Source organism: Enhydra lutris, unplaced genomic scaffold (assembly GCF_002288905.1).
Source record: "Enhydra lutris kenyoni isolate GAN:26980312 unplaced genomic scaffold, ASM228890v2 scaffoldscaffold23, whole genome shotgun sequence".
NCBI classification, from domain to species: domain Eukaryota; kingdom Metazoa; phylum Chordata; class Mammalia; order Carnivora; family Mustelidae; genus Enhydra; species Enhydra lutris.
Genome location: NW_019154107.1, coordinates 27,275,144 through 27,295,377, shown reverse-complemented (window position 1 = coordinate 27,295,377; position 20,234 = coordinate 27,275,144). Strand labels below are relative to the sequence as shown.

At 38.5% G+C, this 20,234-nt stretch overlaps 2 protein-coding genes across 4 annotated transcripts in view; one reads left to right on the top strand and one right to left on the bottom strand.

Moving 5' to 3' along the window:
- The window catches only part of LOC111150571 (zinc finger protein 674-like), an 886,492-nt gene that overhangs the window by 353,997 nt on the left and 512,261 nt on the right, over positions 1–20,234 (top strand). The gene's annotated exons all lie outside the window — the stretch shown is intronic.
- Positions 1–20,234, bottom strand: part of LOC111150576 (jade family PHD finger 3) — a 131,839-nt gene that overhangs the window by 22,444 nt on the left and 89,161 nt on the right. For all 3 annotated transcript variants that reach the window (XM_022508073.1, XM_022508074.1, XM_022508072.1), the window contains exons 4-6: positions 19,242–19,399; positions 6,554–6,744; positions 3,328–3,539 (exon numbers count right to left, since the gene is read on the bottom strand). In XM_022508073.1, the coding sequence (XP_022363781.1) occupies positions 3,328–3,539; positions 6,554–6,744; positions 19,242–19,399 (561 nt within the window). The remainder of the gene's footprint in view (positions 1–3,327; positions 3,540–6,553; positions 6,745–19,241; positions 19,400–20,234) is intronic.

Sequence of the window (20,234 nt, the reverse complement as noted above, 5' to 3'; positions counted from 1 at the left end):
TAGGTCAAGAACTGAAGCTGAACTCCAACCAGGCTGCTCTTACAACAGTAGGGCATCATTCTGTAAGGTTCCTGACCTCCAAAGTTTTCTTTCTCTGAGGTCCAGAAAGTTTGCTAGGAAATGAAAGCAAGCTTCCTCCTAAAACAGAACCTCTTTCAGACCAGCAGAAGAAAAAAAAAAAGTGGTTCTAGGAATACCGTTTATCTCCTGGCCCTTCCATGGGGCAGAAAATAATCTACTGAGCCCTTATGTGGACTTATTCACGGTCATAGGCTCATAGAAGCTAGTAATTCATAGCAGTGGTTCTCAATTTCTTCTCGACCACAACATGATGAAGGCTGTGGGCTCTTGAGAAAATTCCACAAATGCACAGACGTATGTTTTATATACAATTCCAGGGGGTTAATAAACTCAGTGCCAAACATAGATGACAGATATAAAAAACTGTGAGCATGTACCTTCAGACAAATTAATTTAGGCCTCAGTTTGAGTGTTCAATACCTGGGCTAAGAACCAAAAATGGAACCTACAAAGGGATTTGGAAGGCTCCCAATTTTCGCATTTTTAATCTTAAAATCTCAAGTCTAACGATGTAAACCTCTCTTCTAAAGTACTGAAACAAATGTGTTATAGTCACAGAGGAACAAACATTTGACATAATGTGGTGACAGTAAGGAAGAAAAGTTATGTTTAATAAATAGAGATGTCAGTACGTTCCCGATTCTGTTAAGGAGTAAACCAAATCCTCCAAATCATTTTAAGTCACTTTTCAGTCAACAGAGGGAGCTCTAACCTAAGGATCGCGTTAGAAGTCAAGTGAATGTACTCACTTTGGAAGAAGAATCTCTTTTATATGAAACTTTATGTGGCACCAACATTCAGCCATAATACATACCAGCTTACATTCTGCAAGGCCTGGTCAGGTGTTACTGTCATCACTTTCTACGTGAGGAAAGCACGTCATTTATAGTCATTACTGGATATGTTTTCAAAACAAATACTCTTTGAGGAGAATTATTAAGCTACATTTCATTTTTTTAGTCAAGGAATCTGAAAAATAATTCCTTAATATTTGGTCCCAACTGTGAAGAACAGCTACTGAAAATATATACAGAAGACCTTTGTACTATTTTCCCTTCAAGGCTACAATCATTTATCTGAAAACCCTAGGATGAGAAACATAAGGAAATTCAGAATTGCTCAGATCTTAGGAAAGTAGTGAATACATACGTGGTATATTACCTAGACCTCAATGGGACCAAGGACAGTACCATATTATCAAATACATTACATTTCTCTAGCAAACTATATAAGCATTTATACAAAATGGCATAAAGACTATAAGGAGCCTCGTATTGGGTGAGTTCTAGTATTGTCCCTAATCAGTTTTGGTGCCAGACTGAAGCAAAACCTTGCAGTTTTCAGAGCTTCTGAAATTTTTGGAATTGTAGAGGAAGGACTGGACCCATATTATCAAATATTTAAGTTCATACTAACACAAAATTTCCTGTCTTGCTAAAGATGTGACATAAACACCAATAACTGATAGAGTGAAGAGAAAATTTTGAAGTTCACTCTTTTTTAAAGGAAACAAGCAAAACGAAGAAGATCCAATTGGTTACAGAATAATTTTGAGTACCTTGTAATACAGAGGTTTAGGCTGGGTGGCCCAGGTGATTTAAATAAAGTCGTAAGCCCTGTTTTTTTTTTTCAATCTCCTGTGTTACCTAATCATTTTATTTATTAAAAAAATTTTTATTTTAAGTAATCTCTAGGCCCAACATGGGGCTCAAATTCATGACCCCAAGATCAAGAGTCAGGTGCACCACTGACTGAGCCAGCCCGGTGCTCCACTGCATTACCTAATCATTTTAGTCAATTTCTGGCCAGAATGATCTTTCTAAAATACAACTCATAGCCTTCAGGGTTGACAGGACAAAGCCGAAGTTCCTTAGTCTGTCAGTGAAGGCCCGTCACCTGTGGCTCCTGTGTCCCTCTCTACCCTCACTGTCCACCCTCCTCTACTCTACCCCACTCCCTTCTGCAGCTCTGAACAGCTCCAGAGTTCCCTCTGATACACTGTGCCTACTCTCACTACCTGCCTGAATTGTCCTCTTCTCTGCCTGAACATACCCTGCTGCTCTTTGTGGCATTTAGATTCAGCTTGGATGCCACTTAGAAGTTGTCCCTGATCCCCATCCGTCCCATGCACTTTCACAGCAGCATGGACTTCTAGCTACGAAAACACCCAGCATACTGTGCTAACTGGGCAGTATCCTTGTAGCCCCTATACCAGACTCTGATGACCCCGAGGGCAAAGATCATGTCTGCCTCTTCGTCACTGACTGTGTCTTCAGCATGTGGCATAGTCCTGGCACATGGGATGGTAGATGGTGTTGCATACCTATTTGCTAGATAAATTAATAAGATAAATGAAACATAAAACAGGTTCAGGAGAGTGAAAAATTACTTAGGGGAGTTCAAGAAAAGATTTAAATCAAATCCTGGAAGTCCTGTAGATTTTTTTATAGCTGAAGGTGGAAGAAAACATTTTAAATTGGAGTGTGGCCAAAACACGGAGACAGGACAGTGTCAGGAATAGTCATCACTTCCCCCTTAAGTAAACTTATTTTGCTGGAGCATAGGGCTTATGAGGGGAAGAAAAGGAAAGAGCTGAAAAGAACGTTGAAATCATCAACATCATCATCATCAATTAAAAAGGCACTATGGTGGAAAGGATGACAAATAAGTAGCTGTAAGCGCTTGGGTAAAGACATTTCATCTTTTCTGGTTTTATCTGTAGAACTGAGGAGTGGGATGGTCTTTTACAGCCCTAAAATTACATGATCTTTAAAAGCATAGTGGACTCTGCTTCCTCGGAGTTATATATGGGTAGGACTGGAAAGGGCTGGGATAGAGAGTCTGGATTTCTACCTGGAGGAAGTATGATCTCACCAAGGTTAGGAACCAGGAGTGTAACCTGATGATGTAACAGGGATTCCAAGGCGAAGGAGAGACTCCCACGCAGGCAACAAGGAGACTCCCCAGGGGATGATGAAAGTCTTGAACAAGGCAAACTCAATGGCAAACGTATGAAGGGATATAATAAAGATCTGGGTTTACCTTCTGAGTTAAAGTTAGTAAAGTAAGTCACCTTGGGGATCATTAGTATTGTTTCTAAAGGAATTACTGAAGAACAGCCAGGCCAAATCTTTATTTTCACCCTTATTAAATGCAAATTGCTACCCAGATATGGGTGCTGGAGACCATCACTGAGCTTCAGAAAGGCTGACCGTGGGGGGGGGGGTGGTCTCCACTCTCACTAACCTGATGCACACAGATGTTACACTTATCACAGAACACCATATCATTCCCTTCTTCACTGTCTGGAGACCGGCACACATCACAGATCACATCTTCATCATATTCTATGCCTAGCCCTTCCTCTGTCTCAATAGCATGGTTCATATTTTCATGGCAATGGCGTTCCAGGACTTCTACTGTCTTTTCCATAAGATTCTCATCAACTGGCCCACAACCTGCACGGAAATACAAACAATCAATCAACCCATCAGTCAGCTGTCAATCCCAAATCACCTACTATGAGCCCGGTGCAGGGATGGAGGGATTCTAAAAGATAAAACCATCTGTTCTCTGATCTAAAACAAGTGGATTTCAAAAAATCTTTTACTAGAGCTATTCTAATATTTACTTATCATCACATATTAGTGTCTGACACATGAAAGGAGAAGTACATTTTACCACATTTCATGTAAGATGTATTACTGACCCTTTCAATTTTCTGTCTACATCCCAATCAGTCCCCCTCCTACATCTCTGTTCTCTCTTATTCCCACTGAGGGTGAACTTTCACAGCTTCATAATTTTGAACACTTGATAGAATAAGATAATTAGGATCACATAACTATCTGGACATAAATAGTAATTCATTCTTAGCATAATAGTTCCAATGAGCACATCTAATGAATATATGAGGAAATTTTTATACAAAAAGGTATTAAGTTATAAAAGAAAATTCTAGGTATTGTGTATGTCATTATACATATGAAATATTTTGTTTTTTAAACATGACTTCTAAAAATATCCAATAATATTTTCCAATGGCAACTGTATATAAGAGAAATATATTAGCATCCACAAAAGTCTAACTGCAAATTCTAAAATTACCTTTTTTTGCCTCTTGATTCCCTTTCCTTCTATACTTTTAATTTTTCTTAGTCTTACAAACTTAATAAACCCAACTAAAAGATTTATATGGTGGATACAGGCAACAACTAAACATATTTTTTTAATGATTCTGTGAGAATATACACACGTACACACACACACATATGTGTGTGTGTGTGTGTATATAAATGTACGTGTGTGTATATATACATATGTATATATATATATTTTTTAACAGCTTGTAAACTCAGGAATAATTCTCAAAATGATCTAAAATTCACCCAAATATTCTACTTCATTTGTTATATAAGATACATGAAGAAATTCTGGAATTCCATATAAACTACTGTTTTAGTGTCGTATATAGTTATGAAAGCAAAAACTACGCAGGTAGTATGTTTTATTTTTCCAGCCAAGACAAATTACACACTTTTTTTTCGGGAGTGGAGGAGGACAGTGTTTGGTTAGAGCACTTAGATTCAAATACCAACCTGACCCCATATTGGTTATATAAACCTTGACAAGTTATTTATCCTCTTTAGGGCTTAGTTTCATTATCTATAAAATAAGTACCGTAATACAAACTCCCTGATTTCTTGTGAGGATGAGATGAGGTAATATTTGTGCACTGCTTAGTTTAGTGACCAGTATGTAGTAATAAGCACTCAATTTTTTTAAATTCCTTAATCTGAACCAAAAAAAAAAAAAGGCGTAATTTAATGTTGTTTTTAGAAGTTTATCTTAAGCTCTTAGAAGCCTTACTATAATATCATTTACTCTAAAGAGTAAAACTTGAAGTAAAGCAATCCTCTTTTTAAACTCTTCTAAGCCTAAATGCAGTGTGGTGTCCTGGATGGCATCCTGGAATAGGAAAAGGTCAAGTACTATGGTCAAGTGAGATGTTATTAACATTAGGGGAAACTGAAACTGTGAGGGGCATATGGCAACTGTATTAAATGTACACTTATCTGTAAATCTATAACTATTCTAAAATTTAAAAAGCTGATTACAAAAAATTCTTCAAAGGGGATTAACTGCAAAATACCAAAGGGACCTCACTGTAAGGTGGTGTCGCATTGAAGGCAGCCCTGTAATGATCATAATGTACACAGACACCATACGGTTCACAAACACAATGGCACACTGAGCCATCAATCCACTGGATTCTGCTCTCATACTCTGATTTCCGTCCTCTGTCAGTCTTTTATTCTCTTCCTTTGTGGTTTGTACCCTAAGCTGACATCTCTTCTCTCCTCTTAGAAGGCAGAGTAAGCGAAGACATAAAACAGTAAGGTTTAAAAAACAAGTACTGGTTATACTAGTACCACTAGTATAATTACCACAATCACACTAAACTGGATTTAATACAGTTTTATGTTTTTATCCATAGGCATTCAGATGCCAACCTCAAAAGAAAGAAAGGAAAAAAAAGGGAGGGAGGGAAGCAAAGTAAAACCACTGATCCCCGTACTAACAATGTACAAATGTGATTCAAACAAAAAGGAAATCAATTGTGTGCTTCTGCAAATCTCATATGGAGACTTAAAAACCACCCACAGTTCCATAGGTCCAACCACTGCTCAGATTGAAGTCTTGTCAAAGAGTGATGTGTAAGAATAAAATGCGTTTTCTTTCAGCCTAGCATCTCCCAGCATCACCGGTATGGTGCTGTAGGGCATACACTTACTTTACAACTGTTATTATGTTTACTTTCAGGATTTTTTTGTTTGCTTGCCTCTGCTTAATTTAAGTCTTTGAGAACTGCATGACAACTTCAGAACTTACTAAAGGTAGTGAGGCAGCTAAGAACTGCTCTGGGGATGTTGTGCCCTAAGCCTGCCATTCTTCCCGCAGGAAAATTATAAGTCTCGCATGAAGGCATGCTGGTCACATTGACCTGTCAGGTGCATGCTGCTGCCTCCTGCTGAAGTTAGAGTTTCTCTCCAGCTGGCAGAGATGGCAGAGGTGCTGCTGCCCCTGCCCCTGCCCACTGATCAGAGTGTTTTTTGGGGGCTGAGCCAGGAACCAGCTTCAGAATCCTCCTTAACCAGCAGTCCAATCAGCCATGACCACTCTCACAATTGGAACTGGAAAACAATCTTACGAAACCTACATACCACCCCTGATCTGTGCTATTCACCATGGACAAGGAAAGAAAAGGTCAGATTTAAATGTTACTGCTCTATTTCAATATATTTATGCATTTCAAGAAATGCCTCATTAAGGTAAGATCAATGAGAAAAATAAACAAAAAGGCCAGAAAAGAAAAGAGGCCACAGGATGAAAGCAAGTTAAATGGTCCTGACAGCTTAAAAAAATCACGAGGCAAGTCAAGGAACACCTTACTTGAGGGAAAACAACTCACCCATTTCTGCGAGATCTTCATTGAGTTCCTGAAGCCAGAAGATGTCCATGTCATCTAGGTCATAACGACACACAGATGCCGCCAGTTCCATGATGTTGATGTAACCAGGTTCTGTGGTTTCCGAGCTGGAGCAGTGGATGTACTTCCGGGGCCGCATATACAGAACGTCCTTTACCTTCTCGGCTACAACCCTAGAAAAGTGAAAGAAAGATACTGATAAGTCAACAAATGACAGATTCTAGGCACTGACTGGGTGGGACACAGTGGAGCTGAATGCTCTCCTTTTCTTCCATGGGGTGCGGGGAGGTTGCTGCTCTGCCAACTGAGAGGTATGGCAGATCCCTTTCTGGAAAGTAAATGGTTCTATAAATTCAGTTTTTTCATCTGCTGTGAATAGTCCACTGCTAATGTAATGTTTCATTCACCCTCATTGCTGCTGGGTCCTTACTACCATTCATTCTAATAAAATGTTGCAATGTGTGTTCTTGGGGCAATAGCCACCACATTTGGTTAGAAGGGGAAACTGAGGAAGAGATGGTACCAGCACAAAGCCACGGCCAGATTCCATACCAAAGATATACTTCAGCTAAACCCGTGAGTTTCTGCCACGGAGCAATACTGGATGGTGGTAAAGAGTACAGGCTATAGACTCACACAAGCCTGTTTTTTCTGCCACTTACTCACATAGTGATCTTGGGGAACTACTTCATTTCTATAAGGTTCAGTTTTCCTAGCTAAAAAGTAAGGATAATAGTCATATATTATTTTTTTTAAAAGATTTTATTTATTTATTTGACAGAGATCACAAGTAGGCAGAGAGGCAGGCAGAGAGAAAGGGGGAAGCAGGCTTCCTGCTGAGCAGAGAGCCCGATGTGGGGCTCGATCCCAGGACCCTGGGATCATGACCTGAGCCAAAGGGAAAGGCTTTAACCCACTGAGCCACCCAGGCGCCCCAATAGTCATATATTATTATAAAATAGTATCAAACCTATAGGGTTATTACAATTGCACAAAATACATAAAGTGCTTAGCATATAGTAAAAAACAGATGTTCAATAATGTTATTGTTGTTATGTTTATTGTTATTGTCACTATTTATGTAGATGAGGTAAAGCCAAGAGGCCGTGGACTTATACAAACTCCAGGCATTTTCCAGCCATACACGATAGCGACCAGAAGTCCGAGGCAGGGTAACATGATAAGATGAAAGATTCCTGTTCTTCCATCAACTTCTCCAGCAGGCCTGAGAAAACTCGTATTTTCCTCCTTCCTCCTGACACTTAGGAGCCCAAGGCAAAGAAAGCAAGCAAGGAAGAACTAGAAGTTTCTCATACCAATAACTCATTTTATAGTCAATGTTTTAGGTACTCCACAAAGCATCAGAAAATATAAACAAGAGGAAATATGGATTCTTTTTTTTTTTTAAAGATTTTATTTATTTATTTGACAGAGATCACAAGTAGGCAGAGAGGCAGGCGGAGAGAGAGAGAGGAGGAAGCAGGCTCCCCGCCGAGCAGAGAGCCCGATGCGGGGCTCGATCCCAGGACCCTGGGATCATGACCTGAGCCGAAGGCAGAGGCTTTAACCCACTGAGCCACCCAGGGGCCCCGGAAATATGGATTCTTATTCCTTGGCAATTTAAAAGAATAGAGTGGGCCCTCTAAAAAAAGAGAAATAAATAAATAAATAAATAAATAAATATATATATATATATATACACGCACACATGTACATATATATAATAATATATATAATAATGAAAATCCTTTCTCTGAAAGGCTTCTGGAACTAGTTTCTTTACTCAAGTCACTATATATGTAGAAGGATTCATAAACATAAATGTCTTTATATGAATACATTTAAGTATATATAGGCATAGTCCACCTTGTAAATATATATTAAGTATTTCTTCCTAAGCATTCTTCCAAAAGGTTATGATTCAACATAATATATGTTGAAAAAAGTAAATAACTACATGCATTTGCACATCTTAATTTTTCTACCATATGGAGTTTTTAAAGCCAAAGGCAACAAATATTTGAGTAAAAAAAACAGAACCCTAAAATATTAATTGAAGCTAGAAATTTGGGAACTGCTGACAGAGGTCTGCTTCCAACTGAAATGAACCCAACTGAAAAGGACAAGACATGCATATGAATTCTCCAAAGACAATGAGATTAAATATGCTATGCTTATTTGGTGCATGGCCTATGAGGTAATTATAGAATATCTGATTTTTTTTCAAGATTCATCTTGTTCTAAAAGGAAGAATATTTTGCTAACTATTCATATCAATTGTCTCAAATCCTCTGTGGAACAAGGTAGACTATAAATGTTCTTGAACTAAACTAATATGTCTATTAAGCTTCTGGAAGAAACCTCAGAATATGCATATATATTATATATATATATATATATATATATATATATATATATATATACATATACATATGTGTGTATATGTGTATATATGTGTGTATACACATACAGATATATATATTTATTTATTTTAAAGTTTTTTTTTTTATTTTAAAGTTTAAGTAATCTCTATATCCAATGTGGGGTTCAAACTCATGACCCCAAGGATCAAACATCAGGCTCCTCTGAGCCTGCCAGGTGCCTTGAAGGCAAATATATTTTAAAGAAGACATAAAGGCCAACAGCCATAAAGGAAGAGATTTAAAAACTTCTGTTTGTCACCAATATATAATAAATGCTTACAAATCAATTAGAAAAAGACAGACAATTCAATTAAGTAGTAGGCAAGAAACCTGAATAGACATTTCCTGAATAAGGTTATCCAGATGGCAAGAAAACTTTTTAAAGGTTTTCAACCTCCTTAGTTACCACAGAAATGCAAATCGAAATCGTAATTGCTATTACCTACCAGAATGGCTAAACTGGGAAAGACTGACCAAAAACTGACATTAACTTCAGTGTTTATAAGGAAGTGGAGCAAACAAACCTCTCCTACACCGCCGGTGGAAGTGTGAATTGGTCCAACCCCTTCGGCAAACTCCTTGGCAGCAGGTATCATAGCTGAATATACAGATAACCTAGGACCTAGTCAACCCAATCTGGGAGAATATACTCAACAAAAGAGTATACATGTGTAGACTAAAAAATTAAAAATGTCAGGACGCCTGGGTGGCTCAGTCAGCTAAGCGTCTGCCTTCGGCTCAGGTCATGATCCTAGGGTCCTGAGATCGAGTCCCGCATCAGGTTCCCTGCTCAGCAGGGAGCCTGCTTCTCCCTCTGCTTGTGCGGGGTCTGTCTCTCTCTCTCTGACAAATAAATAGATAAAATCTTAAACAAATTAGAAATGACTGTATTAGCTGAAAACGGGAAGCAAGATCAGAATTGATAAATAAAATGTGGTATATTCACATAATGGAATATGACACAGAGATGAAACTCAATGAACTACTACATGCAACAGTATGGATAAACCTCACCAGCATAATAATGAGCACAACAATCTAATCTCAGTATGAAGTTAAAAGCCGGCAAAACTGCCACCTACGGAGAGGGAGGTCAGTTACTGGGTATGAGCAGGAGGGCTCCTGGGGTGTTGGTAACTCTATTTCTCGATCTGGGTGGCAGTTAAACAAGTGTATTTAATTCATGAAAATTCACAGAGTTATACAGTTATGCTTTGGTTACTTTTCTTTCTTTTAAGATTTTATTTATTTATTTGACAGCGAGAGATCACAAGTAGGCAGAGAGGCAGGCAGAGACAGAAAGAGAGGGGGTAGCAGGCTCCCCGTTGAGCAGAGCGCCCGACGTAGGGCTTGATCCCAGGACCCTGAGACCATGACCCGAGCCGAAGGCAGAGACCTTAACCCACTAAGCCACCCAGGCGCCCCACTTTTCTGTGTGTATATACACACAGAAGTATAATATGTGGCGTATGATATACTCCAAGCCAAATTTGTAATGATAATGATGACAATGATGTTATGTCACTCATCTTTTCATTTTAAATTGAATCTAAGGACTGAATCTAGGAGAGTAAAAATATTATAGACTGAAACGGTAATATTAAAGGCAAGGAAATGGATGGGTAAAAGGTGAGGTTAATTCAAATCTCACAAGGAGAAAGTTTTACATTTATAATGATAGAAGGGAGGGTCTATGAGAATTATTACTTTGGCATTTAAAAAAATGCAGCTTTAACATCTTCAAGTACCCATAATACTGCTACAGCTGGGAGAAATTCTGGGATCATCCCTGGCCATTTTCTTCTCTGGCCAATATATCGTAGGTATACAGACATTCTTTGAATTGTCACCAGACCAAGTGATCAAGTCAACAAAAGCTCACAAGCCCAGAGGTATGAGCAACTTTACTAGGATGAAGTTAAGTAAGCGCAGTTTTAAATTTGGATGCTTGAATGTAAATGAATATTGCCATAACTTTCTGAGTGACCTACCTTTGATAAAAGGACCCACCACTGCATCTGCTTAGATCCACAGAACAAAAGGCCTATCCACCTGCTCCTTGAGTAGGCCAGCTACTTGTGGCCCACGTGAACATTGCTGTGACCCTGAGGAGGCAGCAAGAGGAAGCTGTAACCACTCTAACCTGACATATGGCCTCCTCCTGTATCTTATGCACACCTGAGTCAGCAGGGTGTCTTTGGTTGATCTAAATATCTGGCAGGTAGAGACTATGCTGCATTTCCTAATGAGTGGATTAGGATCCTTTGTGAACAGCACAGAAATTGCCCAAATATCATATCATTACAGATTTTTTAAAGGCTTGAAATAAATATCTTAAAAGCAGCCTAAATAGGAAGCCCTTGTAATAGTAGTAGTTTCCCAAGTTTCTCCTTGTTAATCTTGCCACTTGGGCTGAATGCTTCTCTACAAAACTCTGTTACTCATTTATGAAACACAGGACAATTATAACATTGGTGATGGCTGCTATTTTCAACATCTCACATGCTCTTCTACAATGTCACTCTGCTACTCTCCCATCCAGTGGTAAAGTCTATTTCTTCTCTTGAATCAGGGAAGGCTTGTGACTGTTTCCAACAACACTATAGGGCAGCAGTGATGCTATGAGAAGTGTGAGGCTGGGTCATAAAAGGAAATGCAGCTTTCACTTGTTGGCTGGAACATGTGCATGTGCCCGAGGCCTGCTAAAAGTCTGCTGTGCTGAGACTTTTATGCTGTGAGGAAATCCAAACACATGGTGAAATCACGTACAGTCTACACCATCCCAGCCCAGATGACAGACATGTTAGTGCATAAGCCTTGGATTCTAGCCCCCAACCACTGAGTCACCCCCAAATTCAAAGTCTTGCTGGATGAGGTCCTAGATATCACAGAGCAAAGACAAGCCATCCCCACTCTGCCCCTCAGAATCCATGAGTATGATAATATAGAGGCTTGAAGCTGCTAAGTTTGGGGGCAGTAGTAAATGGGAAACCCACCGAAGGGCTGTTTTAAACTTTTAGTAAGATGTGTGTATGCAAGTGCTCTGTACATTTTGCTTCTTACTACCTCTCATAATTGAAAGCAAGAATGGAAGGTTGCTGCAGCACAGAACAGAACAAGAAAGGAGCTATGGGGACAGTGGGGCAAGGAGAGCCGGGAGATGAGGGAGGCATGAGGATGAAATGGAGCAGTGGAGTGGGAGGCAGGCTTGGGTTCCCATTTATCATCAAGGCCCTTCTTCGACTTGCTATGTGGAATCTGAATATCTTTTGAAATTAGGGCCAAGAAGATCTCCTTTAAGACTAATGATGTACTGTATGTTGGCTAATTGAATTTAAATTAAAAAAAGAATGAATATGGGGTATGAGGCAATGAAGAATCAAAGATGACTCTAAGAAATTTGACCTGAAAGTCTGAAAAGACAGTTACAGCAGGAAGAATGGATCTGCCATCAGTTAAACATGGGACTACAGGTGGGACTAGTTTGGGAAGATAAATAGTTCAATTTGGGATATCTGAAGTCTAATAAGATGTCTACTGGACATCCAAATGGAGATGTTGAATTGGTGGTTATATATTCGAGTCTGGAGTTTAGTGAACAAAGTGTGGCTCTCCATAGTCCAGTTAGTTCAATGTTTACATTCCAAGGAGAAATAGGGGCCTGTCTGAATATCCAATTATTCCCGCGTGATTGATAATATATTGTTAAGTGAAACAAGAAAGTTATAGGACATTCCCACTTATTTCTATATACACAGATATGTGTGTGTATAAGCATATATACTATGCGGTTAATGTTTTGAATTCTAATTCATTTTTAGTTTTACAGTAAATCAATACTTTACCTATAATGTTAAAAACATACACAGACCCACAGTAAATATATCAACCACCTGCCTGTCATACAAATTATGAATGGTCCCTTTCAACCAAATATGAACCACTGTTTTCCTTCCACTAGAACCTTTAGCAACAAAAACTAATTTAAAAACACAAATAAAAACCTAAAACAACAACAAAAAAACATCTGAAGCTCGTTTATTATTGACTAGTGTAAAAAAATTATCCATAGTCTACCTACAAACACATAATGAAGTTAATACCATCTTTATTTGTTGAACTTGTTTTCAAAAAGTTCTTTGTGGCGGTCAACAGACTTACATAAACAGCTGGAACTTACAGCGCAAGCTGGCTCTGTGATTGTCTGTATCCTCCCCTCAATCACTGCCACCGCCATCCCCCCACCCCCGCCGTCACCGCACACACACCCTACACTATACTACACTGAAGAGACAAGACAACTGCACAAAGGACAATGCAACAAAGGGAAAAATCTAGCTTGAAAGCCGGAACAAAGATTCTGAAAGAATCTGCTTTCCTTACTCTGCTGTATCACTTTCCCCTCTTTTCAGTTGTTACAGCATCCAGGGATCAAGTCAGTTAATTTATATACATCCAAAATTACTTCCATAATTCCATTAGGAAATAAAATTCTGAAGCATTTTGACAATCTTGTAGATTAGGTAAAAAATAAAAGGCAAGTGTTTGGTTTATTAGTTTTTAAGTTTCTCTAGCTGATTGATTAATCTGTAGGTTTTAGGCAAGTAACTGAAATACAATCATTAAAAATATTACCATTGTGATAGATTGAAGATGGTCACAAATCTTCGATCATCCTTCTGTCTACTTCCCTCCCCTTCAGTTTGGGAACTCTGTGACTGCTCTAGTGAGATGTGGTGGAAATAATGCTGTGCCAGTTTCTGAGCCCCGGCTTTAAGACTAGCAGCTTCTACTTGTTATCTCTTGGAATACTCACTCTTGGAGCCCAGAGCTGCTATGTAAGAAGTCAGATTATCCTGCTGAGAGATCGTGTGGAAAGGTCCCGAGACCATATGCGAATTTGGGCAGTGCAGATCATAGATAGCATCAACTACATGGTTACAGTGGTGAATAATATCAGTAAGGTTCCTAAGTCTCCTGTGCTCATGTAGCTTTGCATTTGTAACGCCTTTATCAAAGAATAGCAGAGAAATGCTATGTGTTCACCAAACTGTTTCCATCTAGGCACACAGCAAGACTGCATTCCCCAGCCTTACTTTGCAGTTAGGTGGGCCAATTGAGTGACTGCTGGCTTACGGAACATGAGTGGATAAGCCACTTCAAATCCCAGTCTCCCCCACAAATCTACCTCTATAACCCTCCATGCTGTCTTGTCTTTTCTTGCAGACTGGATTTAGAATTGGGGGCGGGCGGGGGAGAATGGAGTGGAAATGGGCCTATCCAATAGAGGATCCTACTCATAAAAAGAGCCTGAGTCCCTGAAGGACTACATGGGGCAGAGGTGACTCACATCCCAACCCACACTGGATGGAGATATGTACAAGAAACAGAATGTTCACCGGGTTAAGATACTGAGACTTTGGGGATGTTATACTAAATGGCCTATCTTGTCTAATACAAAGAAGGATTCATAAAGAGTTATTTCCCAAAATTTCCCAATATTGGGAAGTTATTTCCCAATATTTTCACGTATATTTTAACTTAAATAACTACAGCAGTCCCCCTTTATCTGTGGTTTCCCTTTCTGTAGTTTCACTTATCTGTGGTCAGCCACAGACTGGAGGCAGATGACCCTCCTCCTGATGTATCACTTGGTCAATAGTAGCCTAATGCTGTGTCACAGTGCCCATATCATTCACCTTATTTTGTCTCATCACAGAGGCATTTTATCATCCCACATCATCACGAGAAGGATGAGTACAGTACAGTAAAATATTTTGAGAGAGCACATTCACATAACTAATATTGTTAAAATTGTAGCATGTTATTAGTAGTTATAATTGTTAATCTTTTACTGTACCAAGTTTATAAATTAAACTTTATCTTAGGTGTGTATGTGGAGGAAAAAACAGTATACACAGAGGCTGGCACTACCTATAGTTTTGGGCATCCACTCAGGGTCTTAGAACATATCCCCTGTGGAATTGTGGGGGGGGCCTACTATATTGTATTACATTAGACTTGGTCTTAAATTTCTCTAACAGATTTATGTTTTAGAATATTTTCTCTACAGAAGTGAGATTTCTACCAGTAAAGAAGAAAGTAACTAACTAATTTGGTTTTAATTTTACCAAAACTAATATGGAAGAGCCAACCCAAACAATGTATTAGAAGATTTTTGTTTTTATATTCTGATATTGTTTATATCCGATTGTGAACTACTATAAGAGTCTTTGTTAAAACTTTAGCCTAGAATTAGGAATGTCATCATGCTCTTGATGTACACTGATTTAAGATTTTTAAAAATTGGAAGGCAGAATTTTTACAATTGAATAATTATTAACATTTCTTCTTTACATGAAAGTAACACATGACCACTAAAGATACTAGTTTTAAATCTAAGCAATTACTGTAAGGTCTCTTTATAAAACATTTACATTTGTTTAGATTTGGCAGTTATGTCAGAAGAAAACACTTTTATTTGTGGCTTTTGAGAATAAACCTACTATCTTCTAATCTCAAAAACTGTTTAAATATTTTCTCAGTTGTATAAATAACCAAATTGTTACAAAGTACCTCCCTAACTTCTAGGAGTTTTATAATCTATGAAAATAACAACAATGAAGACATACAAAAAGAAACACTAACACAAAAAATTATAAAATTAGCCAATAAAAGAGCAACACAAAAGCAGTATTCTGTCATACAATGTGTGTGGGGGGAGAAGGAACATATTTGGACAGAGTGAAGTATAAGTAGAGAAATCAACATCTCAGCTCAAAGTAGGAAAATATTATTAAAAAGTCACCCTGGTAGATTTGTGAGAGAGAGGATTTAAAAAAATAAAACTGAGATTTCTTAATGATTCAAGAATTATGTTTTCTTCCACAGCTGCCTGGCTTACAAGGCACTCGTGGAACCAAGGTGGGTGGGGTTGGGGTTTAGTATTTATCACTTTCAAAAAAAGGAGCTGTTCAACAAATGAGCAGGGACACATGGATATCCTCATGCAAAAGAATGGCGTTGTCCCTAACACCTCACACCACATAAAAAGTTAACTCAAATGGATCAAAGACCCAAATAGATAAAATTATAACATTCTTGGAAGAAAACAGGTGTAAAAGTCAAGATCTTGGTTTAGACAGTGATTCCTTAGATATGACACTGAAAGGACAAGCAGCCAAAGAAAAAAATAGATAAATTGGACTTCATCAAAACTAAGAACTTTCGTGCTTCAAAGGACACCACCCAGCAAGTGAAAAGGCAATTCACAAAAGGAGAAAATATTTGTAAATCATGTATCTGATAAGAGACTTGTATCCAGAATATGTAAGGAACTTTTAGAACTCAACAATAAAAACAAATAGCCCAATTTTTAAAATGGAAGAAAGATCTGAATAATTTCTCCAAAGAAAACATATATATAGGGGGTATACACGGATGCACTACAAAAAATGGGATAACCCAAAACTGGTCAGGGGACGTTGTTGCCTTGTTCACCAACAGGTCAGATTTGCAGCAGCTGAGAGCATCTGTTCCGAAGTGAATGTGATGGAACATAAAGAAGTAAACCGAGATGATTCACTTTGGCTGTTTGAACAGTAGTGTTTCATAGGAAGAGAAAGAAAGTCACATTACTCTTTGTATTAAAGTAGAAAAGCTCTGTTTCAAAAAGAGCTTACAAATGGCTTCTAAGCACATGAAAGATGCTCGACATTTCTGTAGTTTCATCAATATTTGATGAAATACGAAATATTTCACCAAAATTTGATGAAATATTTGATGACTGATAAAACATCAATATTTACAGATGCTATCACTATGAAGCTGCTATTACGGTGAAAAAATCATCAGGCAAATGATAATTAAACTTACAGTAGATATACTTCGGACTCACTAGGGTGGCTATAATAAAAAAGAGAATAACAAGTGTTGGTGAAGATAGGGAGGAAATGGAACCCTCATACATTGCTGGTAGGAATGTAAAACGATACAGATACTCTGGGAAACAGTTTGACAGTTCCTCAAAATGTTAAGATATAGCTACCATATGACTCAGTATATCTACCCCTAGGTATATACCCAAGAGAAATGAAAACATAAATCCGCTCAAAAACTTGTACAAGAGGGGCACCTGGGTGGCTCAGTTGGTTAAGTAGCTGTCTTCAGCTCAGGCCATGATTCTGGAGTCCCGGGATCAAGCTCCGCATCAGGCTCCCTGCTCAGAAGGGAGTCTGTTTCTCCCCTTTCCCCTCACCCTACTTGTGCTTTCTCTCTTTCAAATAAATAAACAAACAAAAAAAAACTTTAAAAAACTTGTACAAGAATGTTTGTAGCAGCATTATTCATAATAGCTCAAACATGGAAACAACCCTAACTTCTATCAACTGATTAACAAAATGTGGTCTTATCCATACAATGGAATATTATTTGGCCATAAAAAGTTAATGAAATACTGATACATACTACAACATAGAAAAACCCTGAAAATACTATGCTGCGTAAAAGAAGTTAGACTCAGTGCCCATACATGGTACGATTCAACTTATATAAAATGTCCAGAATAGGCAAATCCACAGAGAAAGAAAGTAGATTAGTGGTTGTTATAGACTGAATTGCGTTCTCCCAAAACTTTTATGTTGAAGCCCTAACTCCCAGTGTGACTATATCTGAAGATGGGGCCTATACAGAGATAACACAGGTTAAGGGAGGTTATAGAGTGGGGACCTAATCTGATAGGATTGGTGACTTTATAAGAAGAGGAAGAGACACCAGATCTCCATCTCTCTGTCTCTCTCTCTCCCTGTGTGCACAGAGGAAAGGACGTGAGAACACAGTGAGAAGGTAGCTGCCTACAAGCCCGGAAGAGAGGCTTCACTGAACCCTAACCCTGATGGCAACTTGATCCTGGACTTCTAGACTTCAGATTGTGAGAAAATAAATTTCAGTTTTTTAAGCCACCCAGTCTGTGGTATTTTGTTATGATAGCCTTAGCAGACTAATACACTGACTGCCAGGGGAAGGGGAAAATGAGGAATAACGCTAACAGATGTGGGGTTTCTTTCTGGGGTAATGAAAATGTTCTGGATTTACATAGTGGTGATAGCTGAATAAGTGTGAATATACTAAAAACCACCATGCAGTTTAAAAGGGTTAATTTTATGGTATGTGAATTCTATCTTGATAAAAAAAATCGGTATCAATTATATCTCAATTTTTAAAATATTAAAAAAAAAGCAAGTTGCACATTGATAAAAGTGCATGCTGGTCATGTGACAAACCTGGAACCTGATTTGACTGACGAACTTAGTGAAATCCCCCTACCTCCCATTTTCCCGTTTTTTTTTTCTTTTTTTTAAGATTTTATTTATTTATTTGACAGAGAGATAGTGAGAGAAGGAACATAAGCAGGGGGAGAGGGAGAGGAAGAAGCAGGCTCCCGCCGAGCAGAGAGCCCGATGCGGGGCTCGATCCCAGGACCCCTGGGATCATGACCTGAGCCAAAGGCAGAGGCTTAACCCACTGAGCCACCCAGGCGCCCCACCAAGCATTTTACTTCATGCCAGCCTTGGTGCAAAGCACCGGGAACACAAAGACCAGTAAAGAAAAATGGCTTCCAAACCAGTTCAAACCAGCTGAACTTACTACTTCCTCTGGCAGAAAAACTCCTCTCCCCTTTTCACAAACCCAAGTTCTCCCCTACTTAAGCTTTCTTCTCAAGTTTTTGTAAATGAAGGTTATGTACTTACAATCAATCTGATATTCTAGTCATCCCCTCTCATTTGGGTTTTATGCATTTTACAAATGAAATGTTTTGGCCCTCTATTTACAGATGCTATCACTATGAGACTGCTGTTATAATGAAGCAGCTTCTTATGGGGTTATAATATTAACAGGATTATTACGAGATTATGTAATCAATGCTCTGTTTCTCTTCAAAGACTAGTAAATGCTACTGATTGTTGAGTCGGACTTGGAAATCCTACTCTCCAAAACCTTACCACAGTTTCAGACTGGACTTCAAATAGTAAATGGGCACATATTCTATCCCTAAACAAATGAGCTTGACTTTAACTACTGACTTACTCTCGCCTGGTATCATCTACCATGTCTGAGTGAATTGGTGAACACGGTATGTGACTTTGTATTATGAATGTATAATTAGCCAAGCAGTCTCTCCCCAACCAGCACATAGATAACTGTAAGAGCAATCATTCCCTAAGTCAAAGGTACAAGCATGCAAATACCTGAGGGAAGGCTGTGGAACAGTGTCTGGACTGGCTGGTACCTGGACTCCCTTTTCCCATTCTTCCTTCCATGTATCCGCAAAGAGGTAATAGCTGTCTGGATTAATGTGATGAGAATCTGGAATTTTCATGGCACTGATGAGGTCCTTTCGGAATACCTGAGAAGACATTGGACACATCTTGAAAAGACCATCACTACGAAACTAACACCATTTAATGTTCTTTTAAAAAGACTATCCTCACCTACTCTTCAACAAGAGAGATCTCTAACTTCCTAAATGGCCGGATCAACTTTGATTTGGAAAGGGTCTGAAGTACTGACAGGGAAGCCAGTTTGTTCTGGATTTAACAAAGTAAAGAAATCCTTCTTGAATTATTTTCTAGAGCTCCTTGAATTTAAATCAACAGTACAGGTTACTCTAAAAGTCTGATAAAACAAACCTTAACTTTCTCAAATTAAGCAGTTTTTAAGTATCCTCTGATAACTTCTAATTATTTATTTAGGCATCACTTTATTTTTTATTTACTTAAAAATTATTCTACTATCTTAATTTTTTTCTTCCTGAGATTTTAATAGGAATTATGGGGTTTTTTTTTGGAGGAGGGAGAGGGAGAGAAAGAATCTTAAGCAGGGTTCATGCTAGGATGTGGGGCTGGATCTCACGACCCTGAAACACCTGCACTGAAACCAAGAGTTGGATGCTTAACTGACTGAGCCACCCAGGTGTCCCTACTTAGAAATCAGACATATGGAAAAGTTACAAAAATAGTACAGAGCTCCCATATACCCTTCATATAGTTTCTTCTAATGTTAACATCTCACATAACCAGAGTACAATGACCTAAACCAGAAAATCAGCATTGCTACAATACTATTAATTAATCTACAGACTTTATTAAAAATGTTACTAATTTTCTGGTTAATATCCTTCTGTTCCAGAATTCAGTCCAGGATCCCACATTGCAATTAACTGTCATGTCTCCTTAGTATTG